Source organism: Eschscholzia californica, unplaced genomic scaffold (genome assembly GCF_041429995.1).
Source record: "Eschscholzia californica isolate CP2 unplaced genomic scaffold, dmEscCali1.0.p SCAF_4, whole genome shotgun sequence".
NCBI lineage: Eukaryota > Viridiplantae > Streptophyta > Magnoliopsida > Ranunculales > Papaveraceae > Eschscholzia > Eschscholzia californica.
Genome location: NW_028238461.1, coordinates 57463501 through 57483523, shown reverse-complemented (window position 1 = coordinate 57483523; position 20023 = coordinate 57463501). Strand labels below are relative to the sequence as shown.

The 20023-nt window shown below is 37.1% G+C and overlaps 2 protein-coding genes across 7 annotated transcripts; both read left to right on the top strand.

Annotated features, from left to right (window-relative positions):
- The first annotated feature begins 446 nt into the window (after positions 1–446).
- LOC147546787 (ARM repeat superfamily protein) lies at positions 447–4091 on the top strand. Of its 2 annotated transcripts, none has more exons than XM_086632366.1 (7): positions 447–734; positions 1882–2019; positions 2317–2377; positions 2879–2986; positions 3087–3185; positions 3500–3625; positions 3752–4091. In XM_086632366.1, exons 2-7 carry the CDS (start codon positions 1990–1992, stop codon positions 3895–3897), a joined length of 570 nt encoding a protein of 189 aa, XP_086488492.1. In that variant the 5' UTR covers positions 447–734; positions 1882–1989; the 3' UTR covers positions 3898–4091. The 2 variants fall into 2 exon arrangements, with proteins under 2 accessions (XP_086488492.1, XP_086488493.1); XM_086632367.1 differs by having other exon boundaries at positions 662–710.
- A 3786-nt stretch (positions 4092–7877) lies between these two features.
- On the top strand, positions 7878–19819 carry LOC147546786 (regulatory-associated protein of TOR 1-like). 5 transcript variants are annotated; one of them, XM_086632360.1, is made up of 23 exons: positions 7878–8797; positions 9577–9679; positions 10421–10503; positions 10590–10748; positions 10853–10981; positions 11084–11244; positions 12374–12528; positions 12638–12782; positions 12886–12964; positions 13076–13177; positions 14000–14083; positions 14161–14271; positions 14631–14984; positions 15070–15259; positions 15982–16590; positions 16737–17060; positions 17172–17295; positions 17731–17855; positions 17969–18114; positions 18226–18327; positions 18657–18742; positions 18825–18906; positions 19085–19819. In XM_086632360.1, exons 1-23 carry the CDS (start codon positions 8516–8518, stop codon positions 19424–19426), a joined length of 4077 nt encoding a protein of 1358 aa, XP_086488486.1. In that variant the 5' UTR covers positions 7878–8515; the 3' UTR covers positions 19427–19819. The 5 variants fall into 5 exon arrangements, with proteins under 5 accessions (XP_086488486.1, XP_086488487.1, XP_086488490.1 ...); XM_086632361.1 differs by having other exon boundaries at positions 8016–8797; positions 11090–11244; XM_086632362.1 differs by lacking the exon at positions 7878–8797 and adding an exon at positions 8850–9345.
- Positions 19820–20023: the final 204 nt, after the last annotated feature.

The following is a 20023-nucleotide window of genomic DNA, read 5'->3' as shown; positions in this document are numbered from 1 at the left end:
ATTTTTATTACCACAAACAAAATTACTTACAAATGAAGATGTTTAGCCAAGAAATCAAAAGTAAATATAAAAAAGAAAAAACCCAGTGGATCATCATCTGACAAGATATAATTAAGCCATGCACTAATGTTTGGTCTTCCAGAGGACTATATGACTATAGCCAACGATCATCATATATTCATATGTCTATAAAAATTCAACAGTCAACTTCTAAAAATGAGGACAGTTTAGTCGGTCAACCTATTCGGTCACTCGTACCGGTCGGTCAGCGGTCGGTCCTTCGACATAGAATTTTGACCGTGACCGTCCGCCAATTCTTTCGGGCCGGTCGGACACTGACCGTTATGACCATCGGGTGTCCATGGACACTTTTTATCTCGGTCGAACGGGTCGGGTAGCGGTCTTCCGGATCTTTTTCCCACCCCTACTTCCAACCCCCTTCGCCCGCAATAGTATAGACTATAGAGAGAGAAGAGAGGCCAAGAAGGAAAGGGAAGAAGAAGAAAAAAATTTGGAGAGAATTACTGAAAGAAATCTCTACCAACTTTAGAATTCGGTGACACCAAAAGGTGGGGCGCCTTCAACAGCATGCAGGGGTGTTTATAACCTATATCCCATTTGCCTCATCTCCCCTCCCCCAAATCGCACTTGAGTTGTTTACTGAGGGAAGAAGACGAGACGATACAATCTCTCAATTTGGAACTAACTCGGTGCAATCTCTCTCTCTTCTCAAGGTACACATGACACACTTTTACCTTCTGAAAACACACCCAGAGCTCTAACTGTGGATAAATGAAACCCTAGCTTTTCATTTTTATCCCTTCATTTGTTTTTTTTTTTTTTTGGCATAGATCCCTTCATTTGTTTCTTGACTTTACATATTATATTGGCTTGTACACTAGTTTCAGTGGTTAGCTCATCGAGCTTTCTCGTTCACCCTTTTCTGTATTTGATAAAATTTCATGCTTAGTTTGTTCACATTGACGATGAATTTCATGCTTTTATATTTTTCATTTTGTTTGTGATCATGGGTTTTATTTATGATTTTCTTCTACGTGATATGAAGTTGTGTTAAATGATCGAAATCAAGACGACTCTTTCTTAAGTGCTCGATGTTCCAAAAGTTTGTACCACTATTTACAGTCTTTGACAAACTAAAGAAACTGATATTTGATAACTCTGTGCTATGTATCCTCAAGAGTATGTATATAATAGCTGCCATACAGCTGAGTTGACCTTTAAATTTTTTACTGTGCTAGGTTGAAGTGTAGTGATTTATGTAATTTTACAAACATAATTGTGTGGTGTTGTAGAGACTAGAGAATAGGGTGGTTTGATGGGTTTAAATAGGGAATTTTTAAGGGGGGAAATGGTCAAAAAACAGCTACATTTTGGATTGATCATGTCCCTTGATTTTGAAAACATTTTGGATTGATCTTGTCTCTTGATTTTGAAAACCTAGTGTATTCTGTAAATGAATTAGGAATACATGGTGTAATATGTAAATGGGCAAGAAAGTAATATTGAAAATTTTAAAGTTAAATCGAGCAGAAGGTGTTGGAAAATGTAAATATTAAAAAAAAAAAAAGTGGGGATTTATGTAAAGACGTTTCAAGGTGGGGTTTCAGTAATTCTCCCAAAAAAAATTTGTGGGTTGAAGGTAGCTGGCCGGCGACCTTTTGTCGGAGAAGGAGAAAGATAGGCATTGCTCTCACTGCCACATTGTCTCTAACCATTTGTTGGATTGCCTTTAGCTAGATTGTGTTTAACAACTTTGGTCATTGCCTATAAATATATTCTTAGGAGGAAAATATTTTCAGTTTTTGGGAAAAATTGTGAATCAAACAGACCCTTAGTTTCTTTTTTTCTTGTTTTTGCTAGTGCTGCGGCATCTTCACTTTGAAGCCCAAATCAGAAAGTGAGATTTTGATTTCCCATTTGCATTTGTTGCCACATTACTATCGTATCATCAGAGACACAACAATCATAATGCGCGCGCTAGCAAGACAAATCAATGTTGTAAGTTCTCTCAACTTACCCCTGTTAACCCTAGTTTCTCAAAACCCTAGAGTTCATACCTCAAGATCATCTTTTACTGTTTGGCAGTTGAAATTTGTTGTTTTTATCTTACGTTATCTTGCTCTGTAATTACCTAATTGATCCAAAACCCTAGGTTGTTGTTGATGATAATACTTTAGAGTTTCTCAACAAATTATGGTGTATAGTATCCGAAACTGGTTTGTTCTATTTAGTTTCTTTTGTATTTGATAATTTGATTTGTCTTTCAATAATATTGTTAGAACATGATATTTGCAGTATATTTCGAGAAGGAATCCAGGGAACGAGGTCAGTCGCAAATTTTCTGCGACTCCAAAAGGTATTCCATCTTTATGGGTATCTTATACGTGTAGAGTGAATGATTGATTGATTTTAGTTTTTTTTTAAGTTTCTTTTTGTATGCTTTTGTAGAATGAAGGAGTGATTTAGGGTTGAGAATCTTGTCGCTCTCGAATAGTAGAGATACGGGGTATTGTGACTCCCCAAGTCTTAGCAGTTATCAATATTATCCCCGCTTTAGACACCTCAGTTCCAAGCTCATAGGTACGGGGTTTTGTTTTTGGCGAAGGCTCCACGAGCCCCACCCAAAAGGTATAGACACTTACTAAGCTTGAGCGTTCACCTATAGTCCAAGCTCCGGACACTCTCGTGAGCGATGTGGTACTATCACAATCCCCCACCCTCTGTGAGGAGCCGTCCTCGGCTCTGATACCATTCGAGATCCTTGTGTCTAATCTCTAAACAGAGTAATGTTTTACAATAACAGGTAATTCTGTATTACTGTCGTATCTTATAACTATTCATACAACTTGTTTTGTAGATGAGCTCTTAATGGAGGAAGAAGCTGAACGGAAAGTAGGATGGCTACTGAAAATGATATATGTCGGAACTGCAACATATGTTGGTTACCAGTTCTTCCCCTACATGGGTATGCAAGTTGATGTTCATAAGCAAGTTCTTGTTGTTAACATCTAATGCCTAGCTAGCGTCTCAAAAGCATTGAAGTTTTTTTTTAATTCGTGTTCCAGGAGATAATCTGCTTCAGCAGTCTGTATCACTCTTGCAAGTAAAGGACCCCCTGTTCAAACGAATGGGAGCATCCAGATTAAATCGGTTTGCGGTTGATGGTAATCAAATTTATGTAGTTCGATCTGTTCATGACTTCATTCCATGTTTTTTCATCTCTCCTGCCAGCAGTGCACATTCAATACTGGCGTGCCCGATGACACTGGGGTAACTCATCTCATGTGTCAGATTGGATTTGACATTTTATTCAGGAAAGTGTGACAACATTTAAAAATGAAGTAAATTCAATTGCATCAGTTTAGCTTAGTGAGCTGTTATTTAGTCCTGCCCCTTGTACTTTGGTATTTCATGGTTCTTAATTTTGAGCTGTTCTGACTTCGATGCTTTTGTTTGATTTATTTATTTTGATTCATAGATGAAAGAAGGATGAGAGTTGTAGAAATGGGTGGGGATAAAGAGCTCTTAAACATGTTGAATTCTGCCAAAGATGATCGCACACGCAAGTCGGCACTGAAAGCTCTCGCTACGCTCTCAAATTCAGGTGTGACTTTATTATTTATCGTGAATAATTTACTTGGCAGCATTAAAAAGCTCATGAAATACTTTAGAGTCAGTATGAATTAAGTAACAATCTCTCTCTCTCTCTCTCTCTCTTTAAAATTTACAGATGAAGCTGTTGGAGCTCTGTACCAAGCTGGAGCTATCTCAATTATCAAGTCGACTCCAGATTCACTTGAGGATATGGAACTCAGGACTTATAAGTCTGAGTTGCTGAAAAAGTTCCAAGACTTGAAATACGATCATGCATCTTGATTAGATTCATCGAAGATTTAATTTGTGAAACACAGTTGGTTTTGGCTCTTTTTCTTTTATATTTGTTTGGTGAAAAGGTCATGAAAACACACAAATGTGACCTAGAAGAAATAAAGATGGTTCTGATATACCAGTACCAGATGAGCTGTGTTGACTTTTTTTGGGAGTAATGAGTTGTAAATGTGTTGATGTGAGTTTGAGAATTAGACAAGGTGGAGGGAGGAAAGTATCAAGATTCAAAAACACAAAGTACTAAAACAAAGTGGGTAGCCATCCATCCATCCCCATCCCTCACCCAAACTTCGTACCACAATTACATTTTCCACGGCCCCCACCCACCACCCTATTTTCAATCTTAAATTGAGTCTCCCCATTAGGGGGGGGGGGGGGGGGGGGGGGGGGGGGGGGGGGGATCAAGACACCAATGTCCGTGTTATTCGTTGGGGACATTTGAAATGTCCCCAAATGTCCGTGTTATTGGTTGGGGACATTTTAAATGTCTCCAAATGTCCGTGTTATTGGTTGGGGACATTTCAAATGTCCCGAAATGTCTCCAAATGTCCGTGTTATTGGTTGGGGACATTTTAAATGTCCCGAAATGTCCGTGTTATTCGTTTGGGACACGAATTTGGGGACATTTCAAGACAAATTAGTTTTGGGGACATTTGGAGACATTTTAGTGTAAATTTGGAGAGCTTTTGGAGAGAAAATGTCTCTCAAAATATGGAAGACATTGAGGAAACTTGGGGACATTTCAGTGAGGAAGATAATAAAAATAATTATTATTATCAAATTAGATTAAAAATAATAAATAACATATAAAATATTATCATATTACTGAATTATACTATTATATTATTATAATATTATTATAATAAGATAATATTATTATATTATTATAATATTATCTTATTATTATATTACTATATTATATTATTATTATATTCTCTTATTATATTACTATATTATTATATTATATTATATTATGTTATAATATTATTATTCTATTATAGTAAAAATGATATTATTATCATTACTATATTGTGCTATTATTATATTATTATAATATTATCTTATTATTATATTACTATATCGTTGTATTATTATTGTAATATATTATATTATTATTATATTATTATATTATTATTATATTATGTTATTTTATTATATAATTATTATATTAATGTCCACAGATATCTACGGATGTCTATCAATGTCCATAGATATCTACGGATGTCTACGAAAGTCAAAAAATATATTTCAGATTAGTGGTACAAATATATTATTTCATATGATTATACAATAATGATAATATTAAAATAATAAATGTCCACCAATTGTCCATCAATGTCCTCAGATGTCCACGGATGTCTACAAAAGTCTAAAATTATATTTTTGAAATATGAGTACAAATATATTATTTCATATGACAATATTAAAATAATAAATGTCTACCAATTGTCCTTCAATGTCCTCGGATATCCACAGATGTCCACAAATATCGAAAAATATATTTTTGAAATATGAGTACAAATATATTATCATATATTTCATATGTTAGACAATATTAAAATAATAAATATCTACCAATTGTCATTCAATGATGAGATAATAATAATAATAATAATAATAATAATAATAATAATAATAAAAATAATAATAATAATAATAATAATAATAGTAATAATAATAATAATAATAATAATAATAATAATAATAATAATAATAATAATAATAATAATAATAATAATAATAATAATGTCTTCAGTATGTTGAAATGTCCCCGGAACAATTTGTCCGTGAACCAAATTCTTGAAATGTCTCCAAGACATTTTGTCTATAAATCAAATGTCTTGAAATGTCCATAAAGACATTTTGTCTACGAATCAAATGTCTTGAAATGTCCATAAAGACATTTTGTCTACAGACAAATGTCCCGAAATGTCTTGAAATGTCCACGGAACATTTTGTCTCTAATTGTCCCCTAATGTCCCCCAATGTCTTGATCCACTACCCCCCCCCCCCCCCCCCCCCCCCCTAAGTTCAAGTCGAGAACCTTTGGTTGGATGAGTAGTTACCAAGTCGGTTTCCATTAAGGGTTCGAGACACGAAGTAATACCTCTTAAAGTATGATGACATTTCAAAAAAAAAAACAGCTAAGTTCCGGTCCTATTATTTTGTTCTTTTGAACATCTTAATTTTCACTTGTTTCTGATTGTTTCATTCATCATAGCTAATTGTACTTTCTAGTCTATCAAAATAAGTCAGTAATTACCTTCAAATCTCGAAGCGAGATCCAGCTCAAACTCTTCTTATCCATTAAAAAAGTTACGTATGAATCAAATTGTATAACTCTCAAAAGAAAACATAAAGGAGAGGCGGTCCATGGGAAAAAATGCAGCCTTTTGTGTTTAACCTCCTTTTAATCTGTAATGCACCAAACTCTGTGGTGAAGAAAGGCTGAATGATGGGTTGAATAGTACAATGGGATTATTAGGTTTCGTTACTTTGCCGCGTTTATAATTTATAGTTTCCACACAAACTATCTTGGTCTGCGAATTTGTAGGGAGATGGTAAACACAATATATGAAACTTTGCTTGTTTTTTGACTTTAGATTATTTAAGTACTTCCTTTGATGCTACGATTAGGACAAATTTCGTTTCAATTTTCCTGTTCTCGTCAAAAGTATCTCATTTCTACAATAACTCGCTATACTTTTGTGGGGCTTACCAAATGAAGCTAACACTCTTCAGTTAATATTCTTTATTATGAAGTGACTTTTTATATTAATATGTTTGATTTTATGTGGTGTTACATTTTATACATAACACTCATACGGGTAAAAAACCGTGAACTTAGCATTTCCAAGTAGCGTATTTGTATTGTAATAGGTAAACAAGTTTGGGGTTTGATATTAATGAGACAACTGCCAAAAATTTTATGTTAAAAATCGTAATACCGTTTGCCACATCCAATACTTTTTTTTTTTTTGTTGAACTAGCCACATCCAATACTTGGATTTCTAAAATATAAAAATAAAATTTTGTTTATGAGTTCTTTTAAATAAACAAAAGACAAAACGGTATCATGTACATGTGAGCTACATGAGCTGGCAAGCACAGAAAATTGCCAAAAGGGCATAAGATGGGTCAATGACCTTTTTTTGTAAAAGATATGAAATGGAGGTAAGAATATAGAAATAAATCGTATAAACAAGGAGAAAGTGAGAATAAAGGGATAAAGAGAGGGGCCTTCCTTCCCTCTTAATTACGGTGAGTACTGCTCACAGCTGAATTGCACTCGAACGAGCACTTTCGGTCAACTCACAACCCGAACTTCGATGCATTTCTTAATCTTTGGTCGATGTTTTGGGAAAACAAATATTTTTTTCAGAAAATAAAATAGGTGTGAAACAAAATTTTTACTGTAGACAAACATTTCCTTTACGTCGTTGGTATACTCGCCAAATTTCTCATTTTCATCTCTTTCTCTCTCTTCTCTCACCATTTTTCTTTACGTTTTTTCTCTCTCTAAGTTGTGGCTAGGGGGTCTCACATTTTCTCTACATTGTCAGCATACTCGCCAGATTTTTCATCTTCAACTCTTTTTCTCTCTTCTCTTCTAGTTTCTCTTTACTTTTTTTTTTTCATTTCTTAGTTATCGTGAATGGGAGAGCCCTTCATCGTATCTTTCGTCTGGAAAACCGAATACTTCGTCTAGTATAACCAAATTACTTCGTCGAGAAACCTAGACGAGAATTTTGGCGAAGGGGCCTCCCATTTGACGGAACATAGATGAGAGAAGAAAGAGAGGAGAAGATAAAAGAAAGAAAAGAATAGAGAGAGAGAGAGGGCGGAAGAAATGTTGTCGGAATTCAGGATGGAAGTGTAGCTTGAGTTGGTGGTGGAAGTCGCTAGAGTTGATATTGGTGGTAGGATCAGGATGAGAGGTATTTGGAAGAAAAATTTCATCTTCGTACTTTTTTTTTTTTTTTTGTTGAAAGGTCTTCATACTTAAAATTCTGTACCCGAAAATTTCTTTATATGGCCAAAGACCATTTTTTTCACCCCAACTCTATAATTCCCCATATATATTAATAAATACAAATAAATGGCTCGCGTTTTCGTATTTCTCTATTTTCGTACCATGTGTTGCCAAATATAAAACATCACAGAAAAAGGGAAAGAAAAAAAAAAAAAAAAATCGAAACAGAAAAGAAAACAAACTCTCTTCCCAAAATCACCCCCCTTCTCTCTCTCTTTCTCTTCTGTTCACTGCCGCCATTGCTGAGCATCTTGCTGGAAAACCTAGGGTTTCTCCAAGGCACCGTTAGGATCACAGGGACTGAGATTTTTAGGGTTTATCGGGGTTTACGGAGCTGGATTCTCTTTCATTTCTAAGAAGGATATCTATGCGCCGCTGGTTCAGCGGCTTTGTTGATTAGCCTTTCTTTGATCACCATAAAAAAAACGAGCTTGTCTCGTTTTCAAAAAAAAAGAGAGCTCTCAGGAAGAAGGAGACTGGTTCTCGTTAATCTTTAAATTGATATACTCATTTATTTTATCTATCTCTTCTATGGTAGCGGAGGCCCGATTAGGTCAAGGTTGATCATTTTGGATGGCATTGGGAGATCTAATGGAATCTCGATTCACACAATCTTCAGCTTCACTTTCTAATCATTTGGGTGAGTTTTCAAGCGATGCTGATTTCAGAAGGGACTCACCAGATATTGCAAGTAGCAGCGCCGCTGGCAATGTCTCTGCAACTGCTACTACAAGTATGGCTTATTTGCCCCAGACAGTAGTCTTATGCGAGCTTAGGCACGATGCTTTCGAAGCTTGTGTTCCTTCTGGTCCATCTGAAAGCGGTTTGGTTTCCAAATGGCGCCCTAAGGACCGGGTAATTTCTTGCTCTTTCTTCTTCTCTGTTCTTCCTCATTCAATTGTCATTTAACATGAAATAGTTTAGTGTGTTGATTTATCTGCTAGTACTAGAGTTGTCCAGAATTCTACTCAAAGACCAGTCAAATGTACATAATTATATGCCCAAGTTGAAACCTTGCCATTCTTCAAAGAGATGGTGGAAATAAAAGTTTCCTCATTGCCCAGTTTAATCACTAGAATTTGAATAGGTTCTGCGGGAGATAGCTATGCCCTAATCACCACCATAAGGAATAACATTAGATATCTTTCAAATACGATCCATTGAGGGCTTGAAGCTGCTTCAGTTTCTTTTATTGAAATGTCAATATGCTGTGAAGTTCTATATACTCAATTTCTACAAAGAGATTTGCTTTTTATTGACGTGATTGCATTTGGTCCATTTTTAATCTGGATTATGGATAAAGCTGTGATTTTTCATGCAATCGTATCTAGATTATAGGGATTCCTCTGTATGATCTTCAGCACTGTTTGGGGGGTAGTTCAAGCAATTGAAATAAGTTTGAGGTAACACTCTCTACTATCTGTGGATTAAGAACCCACGTACAATTTCTTACGTGTAAGATGTTTACATGTTATTTCTTTGTTACTATTGTTGCACACTTGGGGGAGTGTGTTATGCGTTTTATATCATTGTTCACATGGTCTATTTTTCAACACAAATTTTGGTGTTGCTTATATTTTGTGATAGTTATATCATCCTGGCTCATGTTGGTTTGACGTCAAAATTTCCTGCAGATGAAGACTGGTTGTGTAGCATTGGTCTTATGTTTAAATATCAGTGTTGATCCTCCAGATGTAATTAAAATATCCCCTTGTGCCAGAATGGAGTGCTGGATAGGTATCGCAATTTGCTACTTTTCGTATAGTTATTTCATTGTTTTTGCTCAAGTTGTGTGTTTGTTGTGTACATTCTTTTGAATAAAGGTGTGGCCATTTAGATTTGATAAATGAAACTCTATATCATCAGTATGTTACTTGACAAGTTCATGGTTAGGGGTTGTTAAAGGGACATAAATAGCAATTTAGTTTTGAAGAAAAGGCACAGACTGCAATGTAGTAATAGATATTCATTTTGTTTCTGTGAAGATGACTACTTGCTTGTCCAAAAGCATTTTTTTACTTAAGAAAATAAATTTTTTGAGTTGGAAAAACCTCAAATTTGTCACGTTCAGTGGAGGCTGTTATGCTTTTATTTGTTATAAAATTCTGAAATAACAAGTAATAGTGTCAATGCACATTGAAACAAACCTAGACATTGTTTTCCCTTCACCACCAAAATGATAAAGGAACATTTGAGTTTGTCTATGTAATTTGATAAAGTGATTATGTCAACATAGACCATACTAGAGTATCTATACTTATTCATTTACATAACGAGAAATAATGCTCCAATTTGACTTAGCAATGCATGGGATAGGCAAGACCTCTTTTTTCTCTACTTTATTTTTCCAGGCATTAAACTAGGACCGGCTTGTGATATTTGTTGCTCCTTTTAGTGTTTCTGTACTTATGCAGAATCTGCACTTAAGGGTATATTATTTTCTTATGCTTCTTCTACTTAACTTTCTTGTGGTGGCAGATCCATTTTCTATGGCAGCTCCAAAAGCACTGGATACAATTGGTAAAACCTTGCTTGCTCAATACGAAAGATGGCAGCCTAGGGTAAGAACATTTCTTTCTGCACTTCCGACTTGCTTGTTTTGTCTATATTATGGCACTACAAATTTAGAAGCTTAATGATTTGGCAGGCTCGGTATAAGCTTCAACTAGATCCTACGGTGGATGAAGTAAAAAAGCTCTGCCTTGCTTGTCGCAAACATGCCAAGACTGAAAGAGTGCTCTTCCATTATAATGGGCACGGAGTACCAAAACCAACTGCAAATGGTGAAATCTGGCTCTTTAATAAGGTTAGTGGCTGATTTTGGTGCCTCTTTGTGGTTTTAATGTTTATTTGTTTAAGTTGTGACTTGTAGCTTTGTTGGTTTTTGTTCTAACCATCAACTGGGTTCAGAGCTATACACAGTACATTCCTTTACCTATCAGCGACCTGGATTCCTGGCTGAAGACACCCTCAATATATGTTTTCGACTGCTCTGCTGCGGGGATGATCGTGAATGCATTTATTGAGCTTAGCCTTAATGTGCGTAAGCTATTTTACTCTTTTTTTTTCCAAAACAGTACTTCTATGATATTCGTTCGATTACGCTTCTCCTGAATCCTGATATAGCCCGATTTTTGTTAGCGCCAGGACAGGAACTCTTCTAGTTCCTCTGGAAATTCCTCAAAAGATTGCATTCTGCTTGCAGCCTGTGAAGCACATGAAACTCTTCCTCAAAGTGCTGAGTTTCCTGCAGATGTGTTCACGTCCTGCCTCACAACACCGATCAAGATGGCATTACGATGGTAATTTTCATTTCCGTGTTTCTACTTATTGCTGTATTTTACTTTGTTTCCTTTATTATTATATTCTTTGAAGAAGGCCGTCATAGATGAACTTAATTGTACGTACAGTACACTATCTCTTGTTCTTTTTTATAAGTTTCACTTTTCCAATTCTTATTTTGTTGTTTATCTTGAACTACCAAAATGCTTAAGCAAGGAAAATTGGTTTGCAGAGGTACTGAGGAAGTTTAAGCATCAATTCCGCTAGCCCTCCGACTAGTTACAAAGTACTCTGACCAACAGCTTGCGTTTTGAGAATTTCCAAGAAAACTTGTAGTCCTGTAAAATTTCAAAATAGAATCACCAAAGGGGCTGCTAGTTTTGTCATCAAGCACAAGATATCTGAATCTGTTTCTCTGTCCCGCTAGGGTTCTTTACTCTTTAGTTAACTGTCTATTCATAGATGCCACACACCAGTGATGGATTGGAGACTTCTATTTTTCTATGGAATATAAAAGTCTACCAAGATTTATATTAGAAAACAGCTTTACCTGGAATGACTTCTGCTTGAGTTTGACTGATAGGAAACGACTTGTATAAACAAAAACCAGAAGAAAGTGGCTCCCTACCGAGCCATCCATGGAGCAACCAAAATTGAGAAAATTTATTGAAACTCTACGCATTTAGTTGCATTTTTGCGATTTTAAGACTAATAATGATATATCTCTTTCATTTACTTTCTTCTCGATTCGAGAAGGAAACTACTAGCTTGTTAAGGTCGTAGAGCGAAGTTGGAGACCGCTGTTAATTTACATACTAAAGAAACTACTGTGTTGACAACTGAAGTTTCTATTCAATTTGTTGTTAGTCACAAGGAAAATACTAACTTGTTAAGGTCGTAGAGCGAAGTTTCTATCATTTTCTCTCCAGATGATCTGCCTTCTAGGTTTATCCTTATGGATATGTGTTACTTTTTCCTGCCTTGTTACCTTGCTGCCGATGTCGTATATGATTAACTGCATGCTGGTGGGGAGTGTGATTCCTCGGCAGCTAATATGGTGGCACTTGTCTTAGCTTCATTGATTTTGTGAACAAGTTGTCGGCAATTTGGGTGGCTAAGCTTTTATCATTTTTTCCTTCTTCGTGCTAGGTTTTGTACGCGCTCATTACTTCACGATACCCTTGATCATTCTCTTATAGATAGGATTCCTGGAAGGCAGAATGACAGGAAAACTCTACTGGGAGAGTTAAACTGGATCTTTACAGCTGTCACTGACACAATTGCTTGGAATGTCCTCCCCCATGGTAATCAATCATTTGGCTATTGTTTGTGTGCAGTGTTCTTTCAATGTACTGCGTTTACCAGTTGCATTGTAGTTGTTGCTCCCAACATATTAACATTTTCATTGTGCAGATCTTTTCCAGAGGTTATTCCGGCAAGACTTGTTAGTTGCAAGTCTGTTCAGGAACTTCTTACTTGCTGAGCGGATTATGCGATCTGCAAATTGTTCTCCAATTTCACATCCTATACTTCCTTCAACTCATCAGCATCATATGTGGTACCTACCTGTAGATAATTATTTAGTATATATCCTATTTCTTTTTGTCGGTTTTTCTTTTATTTGCTATACGCCTATTCCTGACCAAGCTTTTGCTTTACAGGGATGCATGGGATATGGCTGCAGAAATCTGCTTATCACAGTTGCCGTCGATGGTTGAAGACCCTAATGCAGAATTTCAGGTGGCTGAGTATTTGAAGTAAACTTCTTTATGAGAATCGAGCTTGAGTTGTATATTAATGTATTGTACTATCATACTAAGGAGACCTAATGGTTTCCGGGTTGACTTTCAGCCAAGCCCTTTTTTCACGGAACAGCTGACAGCATTTGAGGTATGGCTTGACCATGGATCCGAACTTAAAAAGCCACCAGAGCAATTACCAATTGTTCTTCAGGTGATACACTTAACTATAAATTAATTCTTTCTTCCGATTGTAAGTATGTACTCTTAAATGTGGTGCATGTATTATGCACTTTATAGTTCAGTGAGATTCGGGGGTTACAAAACCATTTTTCCTAAGTGTTCTTATTACTAACTAGCATTTTATGTCATTAATGAATTATCCTGAGTGCCTCTTCTGGAAAACTACGCGTCCTCGGTGAATGAGGAATATCCTAAAATTAATCATCTTATTATAACAATTTTAGAACACTTCTTGAATGTGGTGGATATTAAACAAGTGTCTGGTGCTGCTGTCGGTATGACGACTGATGATTTTTAGTCTTGGAGGTGCAATTATGTCTGATTGTCTGATTCCATTTCTTCAGTCTGCAAGGACAGCCTAATTGAGTCTGAAGAGGGTAGTTCCTGGAAGATTAGATTACTTCGGTATGCGAGTGAAGTTGGATGGCCGAGAAGTATCTGCTGGTATTGCTATGAGTCAATGGCCAATCTTGATTTTTTTTACAGTATATCTATTTTCACGTCTCATCTGCCAATTATTGATCTCATAAGAGCTGATAATGTTCGTTTCACATACTAATGTTCATTTCTTGTATCTATTTTCATGTTTTGGCGATGCAGTTACCGGTCTTGTATGTTGCATACGTTTTCTTTTTCGTGTTGCATAATATATAACATTGAATTCCTATTATTCCTTGATTGTCATTTTCTATCCTGATAATGTCTCTGAACCAATTATGAATGTTTTTTTCTGTTTAAACTTTTTCTGGTGTCCGAACCCCTCCTATAGATACTAAGTTGCCTTTACATGTAGGTTTTACTTAGTCAATGCCATCGATTTCGAGCTCTGGTGCTTCTTGGAAGATTTCTTGATATGGGACCTTGGGCTGTGGATCTGGTAATTTGTTGACCTCTCTGTTACATCTCTGTTCGTTTATGTTACGGAGCTTACTGTTCAATTATGCTATCATGTAGGCTCTGTCTGTCGGAATCTTTCCATACGTGCTCAAATTATTGCAAACAACAGCAACAGAGTTGAGACAAATCCTTGTATTCATATGGACGAAGATTCTTGCTCTTGATAAGGTATCCTCACATTAACGCTGTTCAAATGATTTAGGTGTATTGTTCACCTGTTTTTTTTTGTGTTCACACATCATCTACATAAATTTTGACGGTATATGTGCCAAAAATAGTTACTGAGTAGTCTGAAGTGCTAAGATCATTTATTTATGTAGATGATGTGTGAACACATTTGTCATTATTTGCGTTCTGGAGTTTCAAAAATATAAATGGATATATTATGTGTCATCTTTAATTTGCTTAAGGTGTGCTGCACTTGTTTTTATGCGGAGATGCTTTTGCACATACCAGTTTTGCTTATTATGCACCAGACTTCTGATAGTGACGCACCTTCATCTTTTTATTGTGTTGGCGGAATTCAGTCATGTCAGGTTGATCTGGTCAAAGATGGCGGACATGAATACTTCATTAAGTTTCTTGACAGCATAGATGCATATCCAGAGCAGAGAGCAATGGCTGCTTTTGTTTTGGCTGTAATTGTGGATGGGCATAGACGAGGTCAGGAGGCATGCATTAAAGCAGAATTGATACACGTGTGCTTGAAGCATCTCCAACCTGCGAATCCACATGATGCTCAAACTGAGCCTTTACTTCCTCAATGGCTTTGTCTTTGTTTGGGTAAACTGTGGGAGGATTTCCCTGAAGCGCAAATCATAGGTTTGCAGGCAGATGCACCTGCAATACACACACCACTACTATCAGCGCCTCAACCCGAGGTTTTTCCTTCACTGAACGTTTCTTTTCAATCTGTCGCTTAAGTAGTCCGCATCGTTATGTCAATAAAATCAATAATTATTTCAGGTGAGGGCTGCTGCTGTTTTTGCACTGGGTACCCTTCTGGATGTTGGATCTGACTCGTTCAGAGATGGCAATGGAGGGGTTGAAGACTATGATGATGATGAAAAGGTGAAGGCTGAGATCAATATTATTAAAAGCCTTCTAAATGTTGTTTCGGATGGAAGTCCTGTTGTTCGGGCAGAGGTTGCTGTAGGTAAGTTATTTAATTCTGCTAACCATAAAATAACCTTGTACTTTCTTTTGAAAATTATAAAAGAGTGCGCAAGATTCCACATCATTTAATTTTTTTACCCCATGGTCTAGAAGATTAATACAGTATTTTTAGAAATCCTACAAATTAGATTGGAAGTTTGTCACTCATATGTGCTAATTGATAAGTATCGTTTTCTCCCTAAAGAGTATGTTATCATCGCATCATGATTACGTCGTATAGCATTGATACATCATAAGGAGGGAATACACATATATTGTCCATAAAACAACACCAAGTGGGCGACAAGAAACAATCCTAAATAGGCCATGAAAACTAACCCAAAACAGGCCAAAAAATTGATAATACTTTATTTGCGGCTGTAAATTACACGGGATAAGTCACTAGGGAACTGAAGCCCCCGGGAATCCAACGCGCGGCCTCTTGTGTTTTATTTGCGGCTGTTCATCTAATTCTATCTCCAAATCTATTTATATGGGAAGACTCATCCTTCTACCTGAGCCTTTGAGTGAAATTAGGAAAATCTAAGACTTAGAGATAAGATAGAAACTTATCCTCAAGTTTGAAAATAAGTGAAGGGCAAAAAAGAAAATGAAATAGGAAAATATTAATGAAATGGTTGGTTTGCATCACAAGCTTTTCGAGTTCTGTGATTTAGGTGTATGTATTTGCTAATTATGTATTTACTGATTCATTTTTGACAGCTCTTTCGCGTTTTGCCTTCGGCCACAATAAGTATATGAAGTCAACTGCTGCTGCATACTTGAAGCCGCAGTCCAACTCCTTGCTAGGTTCCTTACCATCTTTGGCTAATATTAATGTCCCAAGTAGTGGTTACTCTATGCAGTCTGGGGGTACACTTCCTTCTCAAATTGGTCCCGTCTTAAGGATTGGAAGTGATAATACAAGTGCAGGCCGAGATGTAAGGGTCTCCACCAGTAGCCCTATTGCTACTTCTGGAATAATGCACGGGTCTCCATTATCAGATGATTCATCTCAACATTCTGATTCTGGGATATTATTACCTGATGGTGCCAGCAATGGGGTTATTAATTATTCAAGGTCGAAGCCTCTTGACAGTGGAATGTATTCACAGTGTGTTCTGGCTATCTTTTCTCTGTCCAAAGATCCATCACCTCGTGTTGCAGGACTTGGCCAAAGAATACTTTCCATAATTGGAGTTGAGCAAGTGCTCACTAAGCCAAACCGGTTCGGTGGAGGCGGCTTCCGCCAGGGTGATCCTTCAACTACGACTCATACTCCTAGCCTTGCTGGACTAGCACGTTCAAGTTCATGGTTCGACATGAATGCAGGTGAACTCCTGATACTCTTTGCATCTACTGATGTTTAGGACTTGTCATTCGTTTTTACAGTGTAATCTTTCGTTCTCAGTATTCAAAGGCTGTCCACCTGTTGGCTCCTAAGTAATTAATTGTTGATTTCTGGCTTTTACTGACAGGTCATCTACCCCTAACGTTTAGAACTCCTCCTGTTAGCCCCCCTCGTCAAAATTTCCTCATGAGAAGGGTTTGCTCTTTGGAGTTTAGGCCACACCTTTTGAACTCTCCCGACTCAGGATTAGCTGATCCTCTCCTAGGTTCTGGTGGATCTTCTGGTGTTCCTGAACGCAGTTTCCTTCCACAATCTACTATCTACAATTGGAGTTGTGGTCATTTTTCGAGGCCGCTTCTTACTGGAACAGACGATAATGACGAAATGTTGGTTCACCGAGAAGAGAGGGAGAGATTTGCTCTGGATCGGATAGCTAAATGTCAACACTCTTGTGGGTGATTTCTTCATGATTTATCAGCACTTAGATCTCTTTTCTTTCTCCCAATATGCATTGCTCTGTTGTAATAATGGAATGAATTTTGTTCCTATGTTTGTGATGTAGCCGTAAGCAAGCTGAATAATCAAATTGCTAGTTGGGATAGCAAGTTTGAAACGGGTACAAAAGTAGTTTTGCTGCATCCATTCAATCCGGTTGTGATTGCCGCGGACGAGACTGAAAGGATCAGGTAAGTGGCTCTTGTGTGTCCTGTTTTGCCTGAAATTCTGGAGTCGTTGTTTATTGATGAAATATGGTGTGCATTGGACCTGCGGGTAAACATTTCAGTTCACCTAACAATAATGGTCTGTATTTCAGTTCTATTAGTTTGTGGGGAAAACATGATCATTATTTGGCTAGCAACTCGTCCTTAGTGGCTGGATCAGTAACTCCAAAGTGTTGGGAGACTTTAATTTTTTCGTCCCTTGTTAAAATGGTTTGAGAACGCATCCTCCGATCCAGATGTAGTACACTTCGAAAATAAAGACGATATTTTTGATAAAGATAGTCTATTACTATATAGTGTAGTCTTCTTCGGGCCAAACTCTTCTTTTGTGCTGTCTATTCATGATTTATGTGCTTCAAATGATTAACTGTGGCCTCTTCAATGTTATTTGCTTTCCAGGATATGGGACTATGAGAAAGCTACTCCTGTCAACAGCTTTGACAACCACAACTATGCCTCCAAAGGAATTTCTTCGCTTTGTCTGGTGAATGAGCTTGATGATAGCTTGCTTCTTGTTGCTTCATGTAAGATTTGTCACTGGGTATGTTTGATAAGTGGTGTCGTGGTTGCCAGGACCCACTTCCACACGGCATATTGTATTTTAGAATGACTGTGAAGGCAAACTCTCCTTATGCAGGTGACGGAAACGTTCGTGTATGGAAGGACTACATGTCAAAGGGTAAAGAAAAGCTTGTTACTGCATTCTCTTCAATTCAGGGTCAAAGACATAATATACGCAGTTCAAACGTCGTTGTGGATTGGCAGCAACAGTCTGGATATTTGGTATAAACTGCAGCTCTATTTGATGTCGTTAACAATGTTAGAGGGCTTTGTCGTGTTTTCTGTTAGACATTCATGATTTATGTTTTCTCCTTGATGCTTTGTCACAACCAGTATGCTTCAGGAGGAGCATCATCAATAATGCTCTGGGATCTGGATAAGGAGCAGCTAGTTAATTCTATTCCTTCTTCATCTGAAAGTAGCATCTCAGTATTGGTCAGTCTACATCTTTACTAATCAGTTCATCCTCATCTTGGTCACTAGCCTTCGCCATCTATCTACATCATTGGATCATAGTAATAAAGAATATTTTGTCCCAGTTAGGGTGCATTATTAGCAAGGATGAATGGAAATCTCTTTGGAGTTTAGATCCTACAGTTCCATGAATTGGAAACTCTGTTGTCCACTAGAAAAAAACAGTTCAAAGCTCTGGATCTTTGAAAAACATAATTATTATGTTGCATCATAAAAGCATATAGGTAGTTGTGCCGCACAACTTGTGAGTATAGGAGTCAATGTTTCACTTAGTAGTTTGCTTTTTGTAGTCTGCTTCTCAAGTCCATGGAGGGCAGCTTGCAGCTGGATATGTGGATGGTTCTGTCAGGTTATTTGACATCCGTACTCCTGAAATGTAAGTTACTGTATTTCCACTCAGTAAACTGTCTTTCGCGTTATTTTTTTCTGCCCTCTCCTAATTTCCTGTGAAAATTTAGGCTTGTTTGTACAACACGGCCACACAAACAAATGCAGAAAGTTGTAGGGATTGGATTTCAACCTGGATTAGATCAAGCCAAGGTACATAGAATTTTTATTCGTCGGTTGCATAAATTCTGTGGGGCTGGGTTCTTCGACTCTTTGTAGCTCAGTGATACACTAGATTATATGATCAAATTGAGCTTCGTGTTATCTTTTTTCTCGTCGACTGAAGATACTATTCTTTGATGCCTGCTTTCCTTTGTTACTGTTATTGTAGATTATCAGTGCGTCTCAAGCGGGTGATATCCAGTTTCTGGATATGAGAAATGAAACGAATGAATACCTCAGTATAAATGCCCACCGTGGCTCGCTTACTGCCTTGGCCGTTCATCGTCATGCTCCTATTATTGCATGTGGATCGGCTAAGCAGCTTATCAAAGTCTTTAATCTTCAGGGTGAGCCGCTTGGAAGCATTCGATACTACCCCACTTTCATGGCCCAGAAGATAGGATCTGTAAGTTGTCTCACCTTCCATCCTTATCGGTCCTTGCTTGCGGCTGGTGCTGCTGATGCTTGTGTTTCTATATATGCTGACGATAATAGTCAACAAACAAGATAAGGCCTGACCACCACTCAGAATGTACCACAATCTCTGAAGCTGTATCTAGTTCTTGGCTCTCCGAAATATGGTTTAATGGGGGAAAAAGGGTATTTGGTTGGAGCACTAGATCTGCATCATATGGTGTATTTGTAAATGTCGAAAGTACAGGTGTGGAGCCCACGTGTGAAAATTGTATGTTATACATTCGTCAGGTGGCCTCCGCAGCAGGGAGGGTTCTCATATGTTGGGCTGGAATCTTTTGTTTACTTGGGAAGGGTGCTCTTAAAAATAATTTAATTATATTATATAGGTAAAAGCTGTAAATATTTCTTTTTTTTTTCCATCCATTTGTTCAATTTGTAAAAACTTGATACTTTTGGTATTTTATCATAAATTACGCTTTTCAGACTTATAATAGAAACTGTTTATCTGGCTGATTGAAAAGACACGTAGATTTTCTGAATACTGGAACTTGAAACATCAGTGTATCTATTGTAATTAGTGCTTGGAGATTGCAAAACAACTCGCTGGCTGCCTTGCTCCAGCGGGTCTAACAAACCCCTAGTCGAAAGCAAGATTAAGTTGCTAAAGTGCCTTGTTAACATAAGCCGCTAT